The sequence below is a fragment of the Ursus maritimus genome, unplaced genomic scaffold (assembly GCF_017311325.1).
Source record: "Ursus maritimus isolate PB19 unplaced genomic scaffold, ASM1731132v1 scaffold_24, whole genome shotgun sequence".
Taxonomy (NCBI): domain Eukaryota; kingdom Metazoa; phylum Chordata; class Mammalia; order Carnivora; family Ursidae; genus Ursus; species Ursus maritimus.
The window spans coordinates 12,278,002-12,302,621 of record NW_024424897.1 but is presented as its reverse complement, the minus strand read 5'-3'; the positions used below and the strand labels follow the sequence as shown (position 1 = coordinate 12,302,621).

At 41.1% G+C, this 24,620-nt stretch overlaps 1 protein-coding gene across 7 annotated transcripts in view; it reads left to right on the top strand.

The window, feature by feature from the left end:
• CEP112 (centrosomal protein 112) overlaps window positions 1–24,620 on the top strand; it is a 413,330-nt gene that overhangs the window by 298,391 nt on the left and 90,319 nt on the right. For all 7 annotated transcript variants that reach the window (XM_040640361.1, XM_040640362.1, XM_040640360.1 and 4 more), the window contains one exon: window positions 2,243–2,392. In XM_040640361.1, coding sequence (XP_040496295.1) covers window positions 2,243–2,392 — 150 coding nt within the window. The remainder of the gene's footprint in view (window positions 1–2,242; window positions 2,393–24,620) is intronic.

Below are 24,620 nucleotides of genomic sequence, written 5' to 3'. Positions count from 1 at the left end.
TGACACTCTCCCTAGATCATCTTCATAAATTTTTAGAATAACTTTCCAAAGATAATCTCATTACTTCCCCAGAGAAGCTCATTAGTCCCCCCAAGAATGTAGGTTTCATTTTCCACACAAAACAAGCATGCTCTCCTCAGAACATCCTGGACTTTGCTCATAGATCCTTCCAAAACGTGCATTTATTTCTTTCGATGTACTCTTCTCATTAAGCTTCTGAAAACGAGAGATCCCTGTTTTCATGCCCTCGTGGTCACTGGAAGAACCCGCAAATATTTTTATCTTCGGTCTTGGCCAATTAAAAGCTAATCTAATCTTACTGTTTTTTAAAGAAACAAAATTACTTTGTACTTTAAAAACACATTACATGATTGTGGTAGTGGATATATGAATCTGGACACGTGATCAAACTGCATAGCACTACACATACACGCACACACGTGTACATACACGCACATACGCATACACACACACACTGAACACACGCAATGAACAAGTGACAGAAGTAAGCTTAACACTTCTACAAAGTTGTAGTGTACTTGAAACGCTCCAATAGTCATTGAAATAGTAAGTTATTTTTACTATTTGGCTCCACGCTCTTATAAAATATCAGTCTTAAGTTTCATGTTGGGCCAAGGAAATTTGGCTCTTTCTTATCTCTGGCTCCTCTTGCTCTGTGACTGCGAGTGAGTTGATTATTCTGTGCCTCAGTTTTTGACATTCACTATAAGAATTTAACCTTCCCTGTTTCGTAGAAGTGCTGTGAGAATTAATTGAATTGATGCCAGAATGGGAACAACATTTAATCAAAATTCAGAAAACAGATGAAAAACATCTTTATTCTCAGTAAACGGATTCCTCCACTCATAGCAAAATGTTCAAGTCTGTATTTAAAAATATTAACATACTGCTATTTTGCCATTTATTTCACAATGGTCTTAACATATGATGATTTACAAATCCTAAATGTTAAACTTTGTTACAGTACTCACTTCTAAAAGCATAGACTCCATATTTTATTGTAAATATGCTATCATTTATGTCCATGGTAACAATTAATATTTCTATAGGACTTGGCTTCTGGAAGACTCCAGAAAGTCTCTATTTATTGTCTTACAATACCTTACTCTAGTTTTGCCACCAAATACTAGGTGGAAAAACTGAGCTTCAGGGAAGTTAACTGACTTGTCCAATGTATCTCACCAACCAGCCCTGTTCCCATAAGACCAACAGAATTCTATTCTAACCAGGACTAAGGTTGTTTTTTTTTTTTTTTAAATTAGAAGAAGAAACAACTATTTCCTGCTTTTAAAAAGTCATCACTATTGAATTTGAAAGGAAATGGACACATCCAAACCCAAGAAAAAGCCATGTTCTCAGCTCATTAAAAAAGGTCCCTCATCAGCTGATTACTTGGGAGAATTTAGAGGGGACCCATTCGTGGAGAGAACCAGTTCTCCAATGTGGAGAATACCACAGGGGTCTCTGAATAAATTTCATGGATGTCTATCAGTTGGGGAAAAGACAACCCATTTGGAACTGTGTCATGATAAGCTTCTCTTCCACACCAAAACCTTGTCTAAAAGAAAAACAAAGGCTAGTGAGAGGAACCAGTCCGTACGGCGATTTATCTGACTGTGTTGTTCAAGCCCTGCCTGTCTTTTTGGTTCGATGTCACCTGTGACAATGGGAAATATGTGACCTCTTCCTATGCCTCTGTTTCTCCATTTACAGAAGATGTTTGTAAATGACATAGGAACTCACGGCATTTAACACAGTGCACAAACCTTAGTGAGTACTAGTGAGTAAAAATTGTAGAATTAGGTAACGATAAAGAACGAGCCATTATTTTCTTTGGTCATTACAGTTCCAAGTATTAGAAAAGGCAAAATCGCTTTCTTCATTCTAATAAGTCTATTTCTCAGTGAAATAAAATCTGACGCTTTTCATATTTTTGAGATCACAGATGTTCTTTCTTCTGATGAGTAAATATTGTGGAATTTTATAGTGGAAATGTCTTCCAAATATATTTGGTTCAGCAGTTGTCCACCATTCACAGTTTTGTTATAGTCTTTTATTGTGTGGAATTTCACGCGTGATAGTGTACGATATGTTAATCGAAAATATTTGGTTTGTGGATTAGAGTTTTGCCAAATCTGCTCTTTTGTTAAGCATAAATACATATTAAATAGATGCCTCTCACTGAAGAATTGGAAGTTCTAGCATGCTGTTTTCATTTTAGATCATAGCAGAGCTTCAGACAAGCATTTCCTCTCTGAAAGAGGAGAACAGCCGGCAGCAGCTTGCCGCAGAAAGACGGCTCCAGGATGTTATACAGAAGTTTGAAGATGAGAAGCAGCAGCTGATTAGAGATAATGACCGAGCAATCAAGGTAATCTGGAGACTTCAGTAACCAGTGGTACCAGCTGCTTTAATGTAATTAAAAGGAGGGCTGAAATCGCAGCAGTGGGCAGATGAATGCAGGTATCTGGCTTGCTCGCACAGCCTGCTGGAATTCCATTCACTGGACTCTACCTTTGATGTATCCAGTGACTCAGGCTGACTTCCCTCGAAGAGATCACATGCCAGCATACAAAGTCATTTTTGGCAAGCCCAGTCCATTCACATTGAACAAATATTTGAAAAATACCCGGTCCTTTCTCTTGAGAACCACTTTGGAACTGTCTCTTGAAATTAGGATGACTGTTTCAGCCCAGTACTGCTGGTTAATAAATTCAGAAGTCAGCTTCCAATTTACATTCTATTCTTTGCCCACATCCTTTCATTATGGATTCACATAATGAGAAATAACCTGTTTGAGGTTTGGAATGCCAACCATTTGATGGGCTTTGACATAGTACAGGGGAGATGTGTTGCTGCTGAGAACCTAGGCTGTTTCCAAATGGCTTCAGAGAATCCCGCCTTTAATAGCAACAGAAAGTTCCCTGGACCCTGATTCTTTAGGTGATAGGCAGTTAGATCTCAAAGTAGTTTTTTTTTCTTGGCTTCATAGCAGCGAATATTATTGTAAGTGTCTACATCACGCTGTGTTTAATCTGTGAGGATAAGCATCTGGAAACCTTTATGAATAAGATTTAAAAGAGAACAAAAATTTTTTTTAAGAATTTCCAGCAAAAGATTATTTTTCAGTGATTTTACTTTGTTATAACAATGCTTAAAGCATGTTGAGTAATCATACAAAGCAAGGAAAAATAAAAGAAACATTTGGGTTTTATCTGCCCTTTTCTGCCTAACCCCTCCGTCTTTCTTTTCTATAGCTTATTGTAGGCAATCTAAGTAATTTACGGAGAAGCTAGTGTTAATGTAAGTTGCTTTTTAAAATATACTCTTTAAGCCTGGACAAGACTGAATGGAATAAAAAAAAAACCCTTCAGATATGGACAAAATCTTGGAGGCCATTTTATCCAGCCTCCTCACTTTAGAGGTGAGGACTTATTTTATTTTGTTCTTAATGAGATTTCCCCTGTATATTGCTATCTTCCAGCTTCTTTTTCCTCTACGTGGGATATGAGACAAAAAAAAAGGTTTCTTTTTTATATGCTGGTAACTGAAAAAAATCTTTGAAGCTCTTCTCATTTATAAATGCACAGGAGGTACTCATTGATCTGTATAACTGTTTTGCTTGGCATGAACTGAGCTGAATACTTTGTTTAAATTCCTTTAGTTATATAAAAATTTCATTTTAAGTGAATTTCTTTTCCACTTGATGTCCAAATACCATGCACTAGGCAATTCCCAAATTTTAAATAAATAATTGAATCCCAATATATGCAAAAAGGGAAAACCTAAATTTACTCCATAATGGCATACTTTCTAGTATTGTTTCCTAAGATTAAAAAAAATCGTGAAAGAAATATAATTAGTACAACTGCCTATTTTTAATTGTTTTTGCAGTTTCCATCCACTTACCTGTTAAAACAGAAAACCATTGTGATCGTAATTTCCAGAAAAGTGTCAAATCTTAGACTGTTTAAAAGATGTACATACATATTATATTAAAATATATGGTATATAGTACTTACGACCTCCAGAACATAGGTACGTGAAAATAACTAAAATTATAATGTAGGTAAGATATGGTTCAGTTTTTTGTTTTGTTTTTTTTTAAGAGAGGGGGAGAGAGAAAGTGGGGGAGGGGCAGAAGGTGAGGAGAGAGAGAATCTTAAACAGACTCCCTGCTGAGCTTGAAGCCTGACACGGGGCTTGGGGCTCGATCCCAGGACCCTGAGATCTCAACCTGAGCCCAAATCAAGAGTCGAACACTTAACCAGCTGAGCCACTGAGGCAGTGCAGCTATAGTATGGTTTTGATTGACTCAGATTCCGTGTAAAGTGGATGACATTTGTGGGGGTTTTTTACTTACCTACATAAGATAAGTAATTCATTAGCACTCCTCACCTTGCTTTTTTTTCCCAGACTATGTCACCAAAAATAAAAGGAATAATAGCTCCTATTTATTTAACATGTCCTATGTACCAGGCTCTCTGCCGGACGTTTTTATTCATCACCAGTCCCATTATGTCGTTTAGGCCTCTTAGTAATCTTTATAAGGAAGGTATTTCTATCATCCCCATCTTACAGGTGGGAGAACTGAGGCTCTAAGTTTAAATAACCAGCCCAAGGTCAGACTGCTCAACAACTGTCACAGCCAGGTTCAAGTCACGGTCTTCCTGACGGGAAAGGCTCAGCCATGACCTAGTGGACATACCCCAGTGTCTACATTCTGTCCGTAAAAGTCAGTTGTTGGCCAAGTGCACACGTGAACCCTGATAGCCTCACTGTCATTTTCTGTCTTCCTGAGTGATAATAGCACATCTGCAACAGCTGTTTAATTTGGACACTCGAATTGTGTTTGAGTGTTTTGTCCACATAGATACATAGGTAGATCCAGATCCTCAGAGAGGCACAGTCACCAGGAGGCTTGTATTTGGCTTTCTGAAACCAAATGCATTCGTCCACATCTATATTAAGACAAGCTAATATGTATCGAATATTTTGTGATATTAAATATTACTGTATTGAAATATTAGAATCAAAGACTGCTGTATAAAGAGTGTGCATGCTAGTTGTGAAATGCACTTTGCCCCACTTTCTGGGCTGGGGACAAGCTGAGCTCTCCAGCTGGTGGTTGGGGATGAGGGGGGAGAGTAAACCTGTTACTCAGCCTGCCAGAGCTTATGATAATGTCTCCATGGATCAGCAGACCTTTTATTAAAGTAATTCTTGAGAGAAAAGTTGGGGTACAAGGTAGTCTACCACAGTCCGCTTTTAAGGGCCACCAGTGTGGTATAGTGTAACCTGCTAAAACATATCTGGAGAATAATTTGGCAATACCTATCATTATTACATTGCCTGAGAGACATGCCCAACTTTTGGCCCATTTCCAGAATGTGCCTGAAGGTGGCAGTTAAAAGGTTGCATAGAGCTTTAGCTAGCCAAAAAAATGTTCATTCTAGCATTCATTCATCTATCCCATAACTATTTATCAAGGTCCTGTTGCATGCAAGGCACCCACAATACTCACATTTTCTATTTCCTTTCTGCATTTTTTGCCATAGTACATAAACTAAAAACCGTGCACTATTGAAAATGGTGTTGGAGAAGGATATTTAAGGTTAGTGAAAATGTTCACAAGATAGTTTTCAATGAAAATACAGTTTACAGAAATTCTATATGAGGTCATGTTTGCAAATAAAAGTGCATATAAAGAGAAAAAAAGACGGGAATCATATATCTAAATTTTACTGGAGGTCATCTCTTCGGGGTGAAATTTGTGGTAATTTTCTTTTATCTTAGCTCCGTATTTTTAATTATAACATCACTTTTGCAATCAGAAACAATAAAAACTGTTTGGTGAAAGAAGAGCCAGCAGTCTAAAGGGGCCCAGTGGACGTTCATCATGGTAGCGGAGACCAGCAGCAGGCATGATCCTGGCTGTCTAAGAAACAACAGACCAAGTGAGGTCTTTCACAGAACAGAATTCCTGGAGTGTAAAAGGAGGTATAGAAACAAATGCATTCATACGGGTAAATATTTTATACCGGAGAATGCCCTATCTTGAGAGCAAAAAGATCCTTATCACTTACCTACTGCTTTAGCTCACTCCTCACCTTCAAAGTCAAGCTCAAAAGAGCCAGCTCTGCTGCATAACACACCACCCCAAACCTTGGTGTTTTAAAGCAGCAACCATTTTATATGCCTAGAATTCTTTGGATCAGAAATTCAGGCAGGGATAGGCTGGGTGGTTCTTCTGCTCAGTGTGTAGCATGGTGGAGTTACATTCAGCAGGAAGCTTGGCTGGGGCTGCAACATCCAATATGGCTCCACACGGCCTCGCTCTCTGGGTGGTCAGACCTTTCGCATGGAAACTGGCATCAGTGAGGAGTGTTCTAATAGGTAAAGGCAGATCTGCACTTCCCCTAAGGCTACTGTAGGAAGACTCACAGTGGCACTTCCACCACATTCTACTGGTTGAGATAGGTCCCAGGGTCAGCCTGAACCAAGGGGAGTGGAATTAGTCTCTAGCTCTGGAAGGGAGGAGTGGCAGAGGTGGTGAAGCCATCTTGAACCCATACAGTAGTCTATGCTAAATGGCCAGTTTTCATCTCCCATTAATTCTTCACCCATACCAAATAGTACCAAGTAGAAAAATAACTATATTTATATTCCTACCTCCCAGAATCAACATTGTCAATTAACATCATGGCATAGTTGCAGGCGTAGTTTTAAAGAAAATCTCTGTTGTTTTTGTAAAAAATGGATAATCACATATGCTCACAAATGATTCAAAACATAGGGGGAAGGGTAGTCTTTCAAGTCACTCCAAATCCCATCACTCAGAAATAACCGTCATTGCATTAAGGTGAACATCACTTCAGATACCCTACTACATGTAAAGAGAAAAAAGAAGGAAAGCTAAATAGACTCGTAAAATGAGGTAATACTCCAGATTCTGTATTTCTGCTTGTTTTAGAAAGATCTCTGGAGTTAATTTTACTTCAATTGAACAGATGAAATTAGAGTCGAAAGTAGGAACATTGGACTATTGGACAGATTTGATTTGGGGTTGAAAATGAGTATATTAGCACGTTCATACTTCCTCCCATAACCCCTGCTTTCCACCTCCTGCCTGGGGCGGTGGTATTATTTTTACGCTGTCCAGGTTTGTGATAGTCACAATTTGTCCATAACCCTATTCTTCAGTTTAATACTTGTGCTGTCCTTAGTGGGTGTGGTGCTTACCACTACACCTTTTACCACAGCAACTCCGTTTCTGAAGTTTTTACTTCAATTTGGTTCTTAATTGGCTGGATTTCATGGTCAAATCATTTTCTGAAGACTCATGGTACTGTCCTCTCTGAATTGTTCATGTTTAAGAATGTCTGCTGATTTACCTTTATGTTTGAACGCCGTGTTAGCTGGGCACCATCTTCTTGGTCACGTGTTTTCCCATGAGATCTATAAACATTGCCCACCTAGCATTTATTATTGTTGTGGGGGAGGCTGGGCAAGACCAGGTTTTCCCCCATGGAAAAGATTTGCATTTTTTTTTTGAGGGATTCCTAAAGAAGTCTTTCGTTATTGTGTTAAGGTTAGTAGATTAACCAAGATAAATTCAGTAAATAACCAGAATACCTCTACATATTAAACATTCAATATATGTTTCTGAAGCATTATGATTCTCCCCTGTCTTTAAGTAAAACTGATCTGTGGTGTCTATGCATTTTCTCTAACGTGAGGGGAGGGAAAAGAAGAGCTGTGTGTAGTCTGGTTGGGATGACTGTTCTGTGTTTTGGCATTCACACTACCTAAATGGGAGAGGGCATCTGATATCCCTTTGGGGTTTGAATTATCCCAGTTTGGCGTGTATCCCTGAAGTCCTGACACCTTCACGTTTCTCAGAGATAGACAGTCCTGATATTTACCTGTTTTTCCACCATGTCCATTTCCACTTCTCACAGTGGGAAGAGGAAAAAGATGAGGTCACTCATACAGCTTTTTTCTCTCCACATTTGGTGATACTAATGAGATTTCTCAGGATTTTGTTGACTTCTAACAAAATAATGAATTGGGGGATATTGGCAGATATGGGGGTTGTGTCGTGATATAATACTCTAGTGTGCTCCAGAATCATGTTTCTTTCCTTGACTATAGGCTTTGAGAGTTTTTTGGTATTATTTACCTTACTACCCTATTTCAGTGCTTCAGTGCATTTGTGCTAGTTTTTACTCTCATTTAGTCACTTCATTCAGTGTTGCAAAACCTTCTATTTGATCTTAGAAGCTTGTTTGACTCCTTTATAACATTTAACACGGAACCTGTGCTCATCAGCTATGCTGCATAACAAACAAGGCCCCAAATTCAATGACTTAAAATAACAAGCACTTATTCATTTATTTCTTTATTTAATATTTTGCAGCATATCTGTGGATTATTGCTATGGTTTGGGTTCAGGCTGTTGATTGACTTCATTTGACTCCAGGCTTTAGAATGAGTTCAGGCCTACTCTGTCTGCACAATCTCCCCAGACTAGTAGCTGCCTGGGGTATCATCCTCGTGGTGGATTATGATGAGTATAGGAAAAAACATCCCTGTAGCCTTAGCCTCATTTCCATCCATGGGGCAGGGAAATGATAGAACCATTCTAGTAAGAGTCTGTGAACATCTATGAACAAGGATTTAATCGGCCACATACAGTCTCTAAAATCTCCCTTAGCTCCATGGCAACATATTCTCAGTTCATCCACCATTCTGAAACACTCTCTCCCACCTCCCTTCCCTCTTCTTACACTCAAATAGTGGTATTAGGTAAGACCTCGTTTATTTTCTTTGTATGCATCCCGGACAGTCTCACCTCTTCATGTATGTAGCTTCTGTGCAAATGAATTTTGAATCTTCATCTCCACCTAGACTTTTTCCCTGAGCTCTCAATCCAGATTTCTAACTACCATTGCATATTTTCACTTGATGACCCATTAGACTGCTTAAACTAGACATCATATAAGCTGAACTCATCTTCCTCTCACTCTTGCCTTGCCCCCAACCTGGTTTTGTACTGATGATCTGAATTAAATACCACCACCTGGGCCCTCAAGTCAGATTCTGGAAGTACCCTTAAATGAACCCTCCTCACCTCTCTGAGGTCAATTCCTAGAAATAATGCCTCAGTATCTGCAAACTCATACCCCATTCTGCAATCACTAGTTCCTACCTTCTTAGTCAGCCCTTCATCATCTTTGTCCTTGCCTGTTACAATCCCTCCTGTATAGAATCACTGCCAGTAACTCAACTGTCCCAAGTCTATCCCTCCCCCTGTTGATAAGGTGACCTTTCTAAAACACAAATCCGAACACGTGGTTTGCTACTTAAAATCCATCCGTGGCCTTCCATTGCCTACAAGCCTATACTTGCCAGCAGGGCATACGAAACACTTGATCCAAGCCAGCAGTTCTCAAGGTGTCCTCAGACCTGTGTGGGTCCCTGATAACCTTTTCAGAGGCTCCACCTCCACAAGGTCAAAATTATTTTCATAATAACACTAAGACATCATTTGCCTTTTTCACTGTATTCAGTTTGCACTGTGGATAAAACTGCTGGTGTCTTAGCACAAGACACAACCTTGTCACTAAGCTGAGTAGCGATTTCCTTCACCACCACGTACTTGTGCTTTAAACACACACACACACACACACACACACAAAACCGAAGCAACAAAGTATCAATTCTATTAAATCTAAACCCTTGAGAACGTATCTTTTTAATATTCATAGGAAGTACACACAAAGCACTTCTGCATACTGAAGTCGGCTGGTTGTCTCTAGGAAAAGCAGTTCTGCATTTGTGTGGGTGTGAGCTGAACCCTAGGCACTTGGAAGGAACGATTGACAGGCAAACTAGGCTTATTCGGATTTGACTATCTGGCAGAGGTGTTCTTGAGAAGGAAGGAAGTGAACCTGACACTTCAAGGCCAACAACTGACTATATTGTCGCTAATGATAAAATCTGAGCTTTCAAGCAAAAATCAGAAATTTGGAAAACCTTGTACCATCACTGTAAGCTTGGCAGCTTCCCAGTACTTAAAGACTTTTCTGATGAGATCAGTGGTATTACTAATGATGTGAATGGAAAGAAAGGAGGAAAAGTATAATGAAGTGTATCAACATTTGGAATATTTGTGTAACTCGCAGAACCGGTGTTTTCCAAATGACCTATACCTGGTGTTAAAATCATGTGTGGGTAAAAGATCCTTACAAAGTATAAAAGAGAACAATGGATTTTAATGGAGCATTAGACAAAGTTCACCGCTAAGAGTTTCCAATTGGGTATTGCCGCTAACCTTTAAGAAACTACCACTTGTCAAGTTTTGGGGTTTTTAAAAGATTTTATTTATTTATTTGTGAGAGAGAGCACACACATGAGCAGGGAAAGGGGCAGAGGGGGGGGAGAAGCAGACTTCCCGCTGAGCAGGGAGCCCGATGTGGGGCTCCATCCCAGGACCCTGAGATCATGACCTGAGCCGAAGGCAGACGCTCAACCAAGTGAGCCGCCCGAGCACTCTACCACTTGTCAAGTTTTGATTTGTCCCAATGAGGATCCACAATCATCTGAAAAGGCTACTAAAATAATCCTTCCTGTTCTAATTCCTTATTTGTGGGAAACTAGATTGCTTCCTGTGCTCCAGCCAGAGAGACATATCACAAGAGATGGAGCACCGAAGCATATCGGAGAATCCAGCTCCCTTCTGTTAAGCCAGACATTAAAAAGATTTGGGAAAATACAAAGCAGCCACTCTTCTCACTCTTATTTTTTGCTTCAGAAAATAGTTATTTTTCATTAAAAATATGATATTTTATGTTCACACACAGCAGTTTTCACTTATTTTAAAATGAATTAATACACAAATATTATAAAAGTTCTTCATTTTCATTTAGAATACAGTAAGTATCAATAGATACAACACGCATAAACAAAACCTCTTTGGGATTCTGAATTTTTAAGAGTGTAAAGGGGTCCAGAGACCAACAACTTGGAGAACTGCTTGTGTAGACCCTGCCCTTTTGCCCGGCTCATCAGACAGCCAGTCCTCGGCNTTCATGCCATGCTGCCCATGATCCCATGAACTGTGTGTGAGGTCCTTCCCTTTAAAGATTTAAATGTCATCTTTTCTGTGACGTGTCAGAATGGGAAGCTCGTGCCAGCTTTGGCCATCCCTCTGGTGAAGTTTTCCCGGCTCTGTAACACTCGTCTGCAACCCCTGATCCCGAACCTTGGAGTTGGGTATGTTTCACAAAGCAGGGTCTTCGGATTCCGGGAAGGTGGTACGGTGCTTGTCCTTTATCCCCAGTGGGGTTGGGTCAGCACACTGTGCCCAGACACACAAATGCACGGTGAAATGTGCCAGTATCACAAATGGGACAAATAAGGACCAGGAACCCTGGCAAACATCAGTCCGGTTTTGTAGCCTCACAAGTGAACCGCAACCTTTCAAAAATAATTAGTGGTTTTCAGAGGATTTTTGAATTTCAGGCTTGCAGATAGGAGACTGCGACCCCGTCTTTTGATTGATGGTCTTTCTCGCTTACTAGACTCTGAACTTCTTGGGAACAGGCGTTTGCCGCAACATTTGGTCCAGTGGAAGGTGCCAGAAATATGCTGAAGGAATGAATGATACTACCTCATAAATCCAGCCTCTGAGCCCTAATAATGTCCATTTATTCCCATGTTATCTTATGGACGGCAGCAAGCTTGTCAGTATTTTGGGGTGGTATAGCAGATAGGTGTAAATCACCTCAATCTTGTGATAACAGTGATATGTTTTGCCTGATTAGGCAGATTCAAGTAAAATACCCTATACCTTGCATATATTATCCGAGAGCATAATTTGTCTGCTCCAGGGGAAGGCTCCCAAAAGGCTGTCCACCGAAGCAGTTATCTAAATGTTAGTTAGCACTATCCTCAGCACTCACAGAAGTGTACTGGGGGAAATTGTTAGAAATAGTTCTATAGAAAGACTGTGGAACATTCTTCTGGCATCACTGCCCCACCAGGGCTAAGCCCTTTCTTTGAAGCTAGTGTATTGAAAGTTCCTCACTGTGAAGCCAGATGTCCAAGCAGAGATTTCATATCAAGGAGAAATGTTGTAAAATTTTTGCTTGCAGGCATAGAAAAGAGATTTTAAAGCATTGATGCTTCTCTCCCTTGGCCACTGACTGGAGTTCACGAGAAAAGGTCGGCTGCCAGTAGGACATCTAGAAATCTGGTCTGTATTACCAGAAGGGCTTGAGGGGGGAAAAGAGAATATTTCATAAGATTGGGCAATTCTCACTGTGCTAAAAGCTTACAGGAATCCATTTCCCAAAGAATAAAATTACAAACCTCATTGTGGGGTTTTAGTAGCATTGAGAAACAGAAAGAAATCTCAGTGCCTAGCATCAGATGGCTTTGTTTGGGACCTGTTCATTATTTAATTCCTGTCTCCCCTGTATGCACGTCCTAAGGGCGCAGAGGGAAGTGGCATTTTCTTTGTGCCCTCCTGACTTAGAATTAATAATGCTAAGAATAGAAATGTATTTTCCATCCCACCCAAGAAGGCTTGCCTGCGTACTCAGAAAGGAAGACAGAGCCATTCATTCATACTAGCAAAAACCCTAAGTGACATTTTCCAGGAAGAATATCTGGAAGAGGGTTCGGTACAGCATGGTAGTGAATTAGGACCTTGCTTCCTAGAGCAAGGAGAAGCAGTAACAAGAAATGAGCAGAGTAGAAATGAACAGTTCTCCCCACAAAGCATTTTACCCCCATAACTTTCCTTCAGTTCTGTTCTCTGGCAAAATTTTATTTTATTTAAAGACTAGTTGAAAATCATTTGTTCAGTGGACAAAATCCTTCTGGCATTATGAGAAGTATTTTCAGCCTCTGGGACACTGTCATTATATACTAAGAGATCAGTTAGAGTTCGATGAGTGAATGTGGGAATGACTGAGAGTTGATTCAAAGAATACAGGTGAAAACAGATTCTCCTTCACCAGTAGCTGTGTAAACTCTGCTCTTCGGAAGCCACTCCGTGAATTTTATTACTGCATGGTCCAAAATATGAATGGCTTTGGTGAATCAAATATTGGATTATATAAGCATCGGTTTCTTTACTATTTGAAAAAAATGTTAAAAATAACTATTTGGAAATATTTTAATCTTTAATGATTCTGAACTATCCCAGAAACTATTTCAAAGTCAGTATGATGAACATAATGAGCACTGAAATACATAATTGTAAGCCTCCATAACCAAAATTACCAAATGATTACTGTGTATATACATATGTGTCTATACACATAAATATAAATATAAATATATATATATATACACATATATATATATTCACATCCATGTGTAAATATATTCAGAAGCACTGGGTTATAAAGAATTTTAATTATTAGAAGACTTAATAATGATTTAATATATTCATTATATTAAATAGTTATGTGATGTCTTGATTTAATTGGCTGTTGGCCCATTCTTTCTGTAGCAGAAGCTGGGTTTCTGGTCAGTCTTGGGTGACTCTTGATTAAACCTCTCTTTTACCATTTATCAACAGTGACATTTATGCCCCTAACTTTTATGGATCATAATACTATCTCATGCTCCTAAAGAGTTCAGCATGCTGCTGCTGTTCTCCTGTACTCTATCCCCCATCCTCAGCACGGGTGACAGCAACACCCAGTTGGTGTGCTGGCCCAGGCTTGTGCTAGCTTGAGTGAGCTGATTGTTACATCGTCAGGAATTCTGCCAGCTGGAATGTGTGCACCATGGAAATCGGTGCGCACTGCTACAAAGATTTTTTTTTGAGAGCCAGTTATGAAACATTTACTAGGGTACTGCTGCTACAAGAGTTCCTTTTCTCCTACTTTCTGGATGAAACCAACTTCTAGCTGTAGTCACCGTGCTCATGTGCTCCTCAGCCTTCTCAGAACAAGGGGGACATGGATGGGCGGGTGGATGAACAGCATTCTGTTATCCCTCTTGCTACTCTTTCTAGCTACCAACCAACCACTGGCTCTGCTTTTTTGGATATGTACTACATGATTCAGCTCTTCCGAATGTTCCCTTAAAGTCCATTTTCTAAGCCCAATATCATATGGGAACTTTACAAAGTAACCTATTACCTCTTTTCTACATTCAGCGGTGTTTTCCCACTTCTAATCATCCTCTAACTCCATGCAGCCTTTCACTATATTGATCAACAATTTTCCTTCTAGAACAGAGGTTGGCAAACTTCTTCTGTAAAGGGCCAGATAGTGAATATTTTAGGCTTTTTGGGCCATGCGATCTCTATGGCAGGTACTCAGTGCCTGCTTCTGTGGTGTGAAAGCAGCCTTAGACAATATGTCAACAAGTGGGCATGGCTGTGTTCCAATAAAACTTTATTCACGAAAACTGGCTGGGCGCCAGATTTGGTCTCTTGGCCATAGTTTGCTAACCCCTGCTCTAGAAACTCTTTTCTTGGTTTATACGATACTTCTTTTACTTGTTTCCTCTGTTGATCTCTCTTCTTCCCTGTGGGTGTTCCTCAAGTCTGTGTCCTGGACTTCACTTCCCCTTTTGCCTTCCGCTGTGAGCTCATCTCCTGTATGACTTCAGCTGTCGCTTGTATAGGGATGCTTCCCAGAAGCCTCAGCCTGATTCCCTGTTGGGTCCTGTATCTCATACTGCCCGTAAATCATCTTCATTTGGAGAATGCACTGCTCTTTCAAATTCACTAACTGCAACACTGAATTCTCCTCCTCCCTTCTAAATTGGCTCTTCTTTAGTCTATCAGGGTTACCCTGATAGGGGTACAGGCTTTCTGTTTCCTCTTAGGAACTTCGGGTTCATCTTTGTCCTTTCTTTCCTTCATCCCAATTTACCTCAAGCCTATCACCAGAATCCGGGAATATATATCTTGTTCCTCTGCTATGACCCTATTCAGAGCCCTTCTCAACTTGCAGTTGATTTAAAACAGCCCCTCTCAGCTGGTGTCCCTGCCAGAAGCCTCTCAGCTCAGTCCAGCATGAAGAACTCCGCCAGAGGAATCTTAAACCACTGCCTTCCCTGCCTTACAAAGGGTGCTTGAAAATCAATAGGACAAGACTAACAAGCCAATGGACGAGAAAAGCAAAGGATACGAACACAGAATTCATAGACAAAAAGCAATATCCAGCAAACCTGTGAAAAATATGCTAATTCTCATTCATAATTAAAGAAATGTAAATCAACACTACAAAGTTGTGAAGGGCCTGGCTGCCATTTGATAGGCATAAATTTTGAATTTGAAAAAATAACTGGTGACGTGCAGTTGTTGGGAGCAGAAGTGGGTGCAGTGTCTTTGGAGGGCAGCATGGGGGCATCTGCCACCACCTGAAATGCACAGAGCCTTTGGCTCAGCAGTTGCATGGGTAGGAATTTATCCCACGGACATACTTGCAGGGATATGCAGTATTATTTGAGCAAAAAGCTAGGGGAAATGATGGATTATGGTACACACATCCATACAGCAGAATACCATGAGGCCATTTTAAAAGACTGAAGTAGGTCTCTGTGGGAAAGGAGACAAGATCGCCAAGACGTTGTAAGTGAAAAGAAGGCAGAATGGCACGTACATTTAAATTTGCCCGAATGGGTCTCAAAATGGGGCAACTGGCCATTTCGGGGGCTAGGACATTTCATCTTGCCTTTTCTATATTTTGATGATGTTTTAATTTCTTACAAGGTCACATTACTAGATTGAATGTCAAGGGTTTCTTATAACCTCGAGATGCAGCTCTTCTGCCCGGCTTTCAAAGCCCATCCAGATTTCTCAGTATTCCCCAACATGCACGTTCTGTTCTAGCCAACTGGTCTCCCTGGCGGCAAGTACATGGCACTGCCTACGCCCACCATTTATGAATTCATGCTGTGCCTTCCTCCTCACTGCAGCCTCTTCTCCATCCCTCAGACTTGTCAATTATTAGCCAGGCCATCTTAAGGTCTTACCTGCCTCCTCCAGGAAGCCTTTCTGACTGCCCCTTCCCTGGGGATTTTTACTTTCATGAAGCTCTCCTTAAGGCTTAGTGATTCTTTCACTGTTTCTGGTTTCTGGTTTCTGCACAGCACCCACATCACTGGGCACCCAAGAATACAGACTTAGTTGATTTAAAGAATATAATCTCTTGTTGTTAAATGCTAAATCTTCGGTCTATTATTGTATTATTTTAAGGCAGCTTGAAGCATATCATCACCAACCTTGCAGTTAGAAGAAGTAGGGATACATCTGCAGTTAACTATCTAAGCCTTTGGGTTAGCAAACTCCTCTTTTAAGATGCAGATATCCTTGATGTGTTAACATATTAAAACCACTTGAAGTCGTTCACGCTCTAATGTGAAATTGTTTAATCAGAGACTTTCTTCCTAACAATTAGATGAGATCATCTCATTTGAAGGACTAGGAAGTGGTATCTGGAGCGGAAAGGGGGGAGCAGAGAGCTATAGGGTATTTAGGGGCCTGAGGCATAGAGTGGGGGTGGGGCGGGAGAGGAGGCCACAGTGAACAGGGAGGAGGCTAGACAGGGATGGGAAGAAAACCCCTGGGTCTCCATGGCCTGGTGAGACTTCGTTTGCCATCATGTTTGTTGCAACAGAAGTTCAATACCTGATGCATAAGTCGTTCTGACTCTATTTTACATGATTCTATGTTGACAGGTATCGCTTTTTACAAAAGGAAATGGAATGGATGTGTGTGTGTGTGTGTGTGTGTGTGTGTGTGTACATGCTTTTCCAAAAAAGATAGGACGTGTGTACCTATGTATATACGTGCATGTGTATTTTCCAGCAGTTATTACATATTCTTAGAAAAAAGCGAAGCTGTGAATAAACAGTTGTATTATCATAGCTCATTCTGCATAAATGTGTCTTATAAATCATGAAACAAAATTTAAGACAGGCCTAGCTCATTCTGCTTTACGTGTGTGTGCGTGTGTAGTGTTCTTTTTAGGGAATTTGTTGCAGGTGGAAATATAGAATGTAGAGAGTTAATTGACAGCTTGAACAGAATTTCTAAGGAACTAAATCAAAATCAATAAATGAATCAAAATAAGTCTAGTTTTTGTATGTGTATTGTGTTTGCCAGATGCATATAATTGAAAATAAAAATAATAAAAACCTGATGCGATGCCATCGAGCCATCAGGACAGACCGAAATGTCGTTTTCAGCCTTGTCAATAGGAGGCTGTTGCTACCAGGGGCACAGGAGGAGCAGCTGAAACCAAAGATTTGGAGCGCAAGAGATCTGGGGTGGTTGGTGGGTTACAGGAATGCTTTAATGTTGGAAGCACAGAGGAAAAAGTGGAATTAAAAACAAAGCAACAGCCCCCATTTTCTTCAAGAGAGGCAGAACCCTTTTGCTTTTATGTCTCTGTCACTTGCTCCAGGATTCTTCATAAAGCCCTCTAACCACCTAAATAAATATTCATATGGCTGCTCACCATCTCATTAATAAAACAAGATTTGGTGGTACAGTATTTCAGAGTAACGTGCCATTTGCATCTCACCCTTGTTTAACTTTAAATCTCAAGCAATTAATAAATTAGACTCAAGAGCTTTTTAAGAAGTAACATCTTCCATGCACCACAAATTGCATTATTTTTATGTGTAAATAATGATGAAAGGAGAGATTGTTCCTTTGATGTCTATAAACTACACTGTAAAATATGCAGAAAACATTCTTGAGTTTAGTTGCAGCCAAAACAAATAGACTAGTTCATAAAACAAAGCAGCAGCATTCTTAGAAACAAGCATTATTTTTCTTTTCATCCCAATGGCTCTTTTTCCATCTTATATTCTTGCCATTCCTAGTGGCAGATTCGTTCCAAATGCAAAAGCGACGCTGGTCTGCATTTTCTCATCCAGAGGACGGGGTCCCTCCCAGGTTCCTCCCCAGTAAAGTTGTCTTTCTCAACAGCTCTGACCAGACCTCAGCCGGACTGCCAGGCTTTGTGCAAGGAATCATATTTGTCAGTACCATTTCATTGTTGCTTTAAAAATGATTTCAAATGTTAGCAAATATCAGTGTTTCCCAGAGAGATCTATTTACTTTCCTCTCGATTTTCCAAGCTGGCTTATCCGGTTTTGTTTTCTTTAAATAGGATCTGCGAAGTTTACAAAGTCTGAGTTTGGCCTATTGTTTTTTTCTTGGGTAGAGTTAATACACAGCACCTCGTTGTAAGTTTTTACCTACCACGGGAGGGGTACAGAAACAGTTTGGGCTCCTGTTAGACTACGGCACAAGTTCGCTGTGAACATCACAAGATGGTGTGTGGTCTACATTGGACCCTGTGTGTATTCTCTGAACACACCGTATGTAGCATAAGATTAAATACTAGGTGGCTATGCTTATTTGGAGAGGCCAAAGATGTATGCTTAACCTCCAGGCCCTCCCAGCCTGAGCAATGGATATTCTTCCATGGGATCAGCTCTGCTGTGGTCCGTGTTTCCGCCTTGCTAGCAAGTTTACTGTTTCACTTCTTGGCCTAATGCACTTTCATTAAAACGGATCTTGAGCTCCAATCAATTGAAATACCAGTCTTGTCTATCAGGTCCTGTGTCACATTTCCTCTGGCTGAGTTTCTCTTCTGATTTCTCTTTTCTCCTTGATGACAGGTTTCCACTAGAGCTCGCCATCTCTGTGTTCTCAAACATCATGTCCTCATCCACCCTTCCTGTCATCCTTCCTGTATTCTTAACAAAGTTTAATGAGCAGATTATTAAAAAAAAAAAAATAGTGGATTCATGCGAAGCTGTTTCCTAATCTTACACCAACTGAAATCATACTCCCATATGATTTCATTGATTACTAGCATCTTCAAGCGGAAAAAAATCTTAAAGAGTTGGCCCACTGACCTCACTGACCCCCTAGTCTCCCCATCCTCATCCCCCATTTCACAAATAAAAATCTTGAGCCCACCTGGGGGGACGTGCCTGGTCACGCAGCTGTTGGCAGCACCGAGACTTGAACCCCAAGCCTTCCAAAGCTTTGGTGTTTCCCTCATATTCCGTGTAGTCAAACGCACAGGAAAATGGAATGTATGTACGATTTTTACTTTCAAAGGGATGGGGCGTCTTCCTCACAATCTTCTATGGCTTCTCACGACCTAAGCAGAACTTGCCCTTGGCTTTGAGAGCAGAGCTCAGCAAAGCCATTTCTCATCTGGACTGTTTAAGAAATGTTTCCTTCAGTAGTTGGCGTTAGTGCTTGCTGTGATTTTTTAAAAATTATCTTTAGCTGTCCTTGGAAACAGAATGTTCAAGGCCAATTTAGAAAAGAGGTCATGATTTGAAAAGTAACTTTCTAAACACTTTACCTAATTTAAAGAGCATTCCAAAGGAAGGAAATGTTGATGAATAACGATCTCTTCAGCCGTCTCAATGCGGAGGGCTCAGCGAAGACACTTAGGCCAAGATTGATTTGCGAGAAGGCTGAGGAATTTGTTTTCCAAGAGGAAACCAATTATTTTGAGAATCCATTTAGTTCAAATGATTTTATTTCTATGATGTCAAACGATCAATGAATAAATAAAAGGGGTCAATACAGCAGCACTCTTGATTTGGGGAAGGCCGCTAGCGCAGTGGAATGAAGATGGCAGGCTCGGGATCACTTTGAGTGATTTTTCAACCTTTGCCAAAGTGTGAAGTGTTACATGAAACCCGATCTTTTGAATGTTACCACTGTGTCATTTTTCTAAGGCTCCAAGTATCCTCTTGGGTTTCCCTTTATGTTTTGCATTAAAGAGAGGTGTAGGGCTTAACAGCATGTGCTGTGGAGCGAGACTGCCTGGGCTTAAATCTTGGCTCCACCATTTAGAAACCATGGGACCTCAGACAAGCCTTCTGTGCCTCCATTTCCCCATTTCAAAAAAAAAAATGGAAATAACAATAAAACTTACAGAAATTTCTGTGAGAATTCAATGAGGTAATGCTTGAAAAGTGTTTAGAACAGTGTCTTCTACTAAAAAGTCCCACTACATGATCATTAATTATTTTTTTAAAGACTTGAGCCAATAAGAGTTGAAGTATGCTCAAATGTAACCCATAGTAAGTAAACCTCTCTTGATCCCATTCCCCTTCTTCCTGCCATGTCTACTTCATTCCCACTCGTTTTCTGTTATTTAACAGTCTGACTTCTGTCCCTGTCACTCCACAGAAATGATCTTTGGGTTGCCAGTGGCTTCTTTGTTGCTAAATCCACCAGCCACTCTGTCTTTATCTGTTTGACCCCCCTGCAGCACCTGACATGGTGGAAGGCAGTTCCCCCTTACTCACGTTTATGGGCCCCTCTTGCCCTCAAAGCCCATTGTTCTTCAGGGGGATTGTTCTGGGCTGTTTTGTTTTTCTAATTAAGCTCAAAGATCTCTTGTAGGCGATCTTGTCCACTACCACCTGTATTTTGAAAATTGGCAACTTTCTATCTTTACCCCAGATCTCTTAGATCTTATTTCATTCCAGATCTTTCTGGAAGCTTCCTGGTTATCTCCACAGATCTTGACGTGTCCTACAGAAACCTGAGAGCTCACCATGTTCAAAACTGAAGTGATTATCTGTACCTGACTCTACTCCTGTGTTCCCAAGTGCAGGTAATGGCTCCGTCCTTCTTCCCCACGGGCAGCCCGTCCCCTGAGTCTGATCTTCATATTGGCTTACCCTCTTCTCTGCCCCCACAAGGCCCTTCCCCTCATGCGGGGACTCACCAGCTCTCTCCTGATTTTCAAGCTTCCGGTCCCTCCTCCACAGCACAGCCTGGGTGATTTTTCTTCCCTGGGTCCCCATAGGCCTGAGAATGTAGCCCAGGTGCTCTAACAAGGCTCACGGGACTCCACAACCGCCCGGCCGGACTCTGCCACCTCTCGCCTCCCCTCCCTGCGCCCTGCATTCCCACCATTACTCACCCTCAAACTCTTCAGCTCTACTGAGCTGTTCTCACCCTCAGCTTTTGCCCCTTCCCCTGCCCATCTCCTGTGCATCCCACAGGCCTCATCTTCGATGTCTCTGTCCCTGGTAAGACTTCCTTGGCCATTCCAGCCTCCCAAGACTGGCTTGCATTCCATCCCTTTTGCTCCTCTTGTGCCCTCTGACGTGCCTGCCGTCGCACAGACACACATGACATGGTGACCGCCATACTTGTCTGTACCTCCCCCTGGCCTCTCAGCCCCACGAGAACAGGGCCGTTCACTGTCAGCCCCCGAGCCAAGCCCAGTGCCTGAGACGCATGATCACTCAGACAGAGTTCATTTGTCGACTCCCCGGATTTTCACAGCCCAATAAACCCAGGCCTGTGTCTACCCCTGCATGGACTGTATGAAGCAATAAAAGTATGTTCCCTTTAGGAAGCACTTTCTTCTTAAAATGGCACAGCAACACATATGCAGAGAAAACAAGCAATTTAACTTCTTCAGCATCTAAAACCTCTTATACTCTTCACGACGTGTTTTGGGGTGAAGCCTCAGGTCTTCCTCCCCACTCCCCTTCTCTTCCCCTGTCTCTCTACACCTCACTGAGGCAAATCAGTAAGAGCATTTCTTTGAATTTTTCACGTGGAAACACTTGACAGAATTTTTAGGGCTAAAAGAACAATCGTACATACAGGCTTCAGCCCAAGATGAGAACATTCTGTGGTCTGTCCTCTCTCAGTCGTAAGCCCTAAATGATCCTGAAGCTCTGCAAGGTTGACTTTCCCTTTCCTTTCTGTTACGATGTTTATCCAAGTTTTTGTTTCATCTTGTCAAGGCTAGATTAGTTCATGACATAAAAATTCCTTTCATTTTATCAGTAAACATAAACAACTAGGTCAAAAAAAAGAAAAAGAAAGAAAAAAAAAGTTAAAGTACATCCTCCTGAAATACAATCAATAGAATTGAATCCACGTACGTGCTGAACTACTAAGATCGAGGGGCCCATGGAAGGAGGCTGTCCCCCTCCTGGGATGTGTTGGAGGAGGCCCTTGGCAAACACTTAATCATTGATTATCTTCTAGGGAAAAATAGTAAATATTTTATTGAAATTAAATTAGTAAATGCCACTTCCAGTGAAAATGTAACATAATACTGCCTTTATGTTCCAGCACCTTCGCTTAGTCAAGTTTGGAGAGTTAAAGAGATGAGTCAGGTTTTATATTAATAGAGAAACATGTCAGAAAAAAATTTGTTGGGGCTCCCTTTTGTTTTTAGGGGAAGATTCTGCACGTGCTTATTAGGTCTGTCAACTAAATGACTGTCAGTGGACGGACAGCACTCGACTCCCCGGCTTCTGTTCCTCTCATTTCTTCCTGGTCAAGAAGTCGGGGGCCCTTTGACACATTCTCACCTGCAGCCACCCATGCTTTCACCTGGGCATAAATTCTCTAACTGCTAGTTTTCCAAGAAATCGTGTTCAGGAAAATTAAAACTTGACAGCTAGGAAAGTCGGGAAAAAAAGGATTGGGGAAAAAGACATTTTTCAAAGCAGTGCTTTGTATTATTATCTAGCATCTAGAAAGTGTACCTGCGATGCGGGGGGACACAGAATGCGAGTATGTACTCTCAAACATCGGCCCTTAGGTGAAGCCCGGGAGCCAGGAGGAAGAGGCGGTATTCAAAAGGCAGAGAGGAAAAATCGTTAATCAAAAGAAGAGATAAAAATTAAGTGCAATGGTCATAATCCGACGTTTCATTCCATTTGATGAAAATCATCAAATAAGTTTGAAACCTTATTTTTGTTCTATTTCTGGGTTCTTTTTGGAATTCTTCTCTCTCGTCTGGGACTCACCTGTTTTCATATCTGTGAGATCATTATAGTTTAAAGGGAGTATGTGTGAGCTGTGCACTCCTCGTCCAGCCACTTGCCTGAGGCACATGACATCCTTTCAAAGGCTGTTTCCAGGGGCAAGGCAAGTTTGTAAATTCACAGTAAAAACTTTTAAGTGTGATATAGTAAGAAGTCCTAAAATATGCATGTGTATTTAGCTGAGCAAATTACATTTCCTAATGAGAGCCCAGTCATAGAAGTTAGCATTTTTCTATTTTTTAAAGATGTATTTATTCTTCTATGGCAGAGGGAGAGGAATAGAGAATCTCAAGCAGACTCTGCCCTGAGCACAGAGCCCAATGTGGGGCTCGATCTCACGACCCCAAGATCACAAACTGAGCTGAAACCAAGAGTCAGACGTTCAACTGACCGTGCCACTCAGGCGCCCAAGGTTAGCATTTTTTCTAGGAATTAACTAAAATGGAACATGTAAATATAAATTTTATTGCAGCTAAGAATGTCTTCATGCTTGAATTCTTGGCGCCGTTGTTTAGAGACTCCTGGCTTCTCTAGGTATGGAATGCGATTGTTTACTTAAAGGTTATGACAGCAATAATTTCTAGAGTCCAGACCTGCGATCACAGCATGCTTCATAGTCTCCCAGTTCCTGTGCTTTCCCGTCCCATCATGTTGCCAACAAGGCCCTCAGCATTACATTGTCCCTTGCAATGCCCCTTTATGGCATCATGTTCTCTGTTTTTCTCCTCCTGGTCTTATAATCCTGTCTCTCACTTCCACCATTACCCCCCGCATTTGAATTGATTACACTACCAAGACTGTTGTAGGCAAAGATGTGTTCCTTGCGACCCAGGTGGCAACTCTGAACACATTTCCAAGGGAAACACTGGTGAAAGGGTCCCACAGTACACTTTGTCCAATATTTCAGACACATAAAGGTTAAATAATCTTGTTCAGATTCAGTTCTTCCCCCAAAGAACCAAACTCTGACTTGACTCTGACTCATTCCCCCACGTAGACAACTTTCCCCTCTCAACCTGTTACAGCCCCAGATTCTTACAAGAGTAGGACTATGCCCATCCTCTGCTTTCTCACCATGCATTCTTTCCTGTTCTTTGCTTTATACCCCAGTGCCCAGTTCAGTATCTGGTCAATAGTAAGACCCAATAAATTTTTGTTGAACGAAGAAATGAATTTGGCATTTACGTCTACCAACTAGTAAAACCACATTTCTGGAAACGATGAACTTCCTCCCACTTCCCCACCCAATGATCAGCAATGGTAGTTGTAAGGTGATCATACCGAGGATGATGGGGAGGGTGATACCAGTCGTGAATCTCCCCCGACTGCTCTGAACAGCATTCAGTCCTGATAACCACCTCCTTGAAATTCTCTCCATCCTTGGCTCCCTGGATTCCACACTGTACTTAAAATGTCTCCTATGGTTACATTCATTGGCTCTTTTTTTCTCTTCGGGAGCCCTCAGTATAAATTCTACACCAGCGCTCTATGATTTTTTTCCTTTATCCTATTTCCTTCAGCAAACGGCAGTCCAGTTCCAACCCAGATTCCTCTGCAGAAGAAGCACAACTTTGAACTCCTGACCCTGGTTTTCCCTCAAGTTCCAGACTGAATAGACACGTCTTTATGGATGATCTTGGCATCTAGAACTCCACATACTTCCTCCTCACTCTTACTCCTCGTGACTTAAATGATATTGAGATCCCCAGCTGCTTCTTCCCTTCCTTGCTTCCTACACAGAGCCAATTGGTTCTGTGCTTTATTTTTTTTTTTTT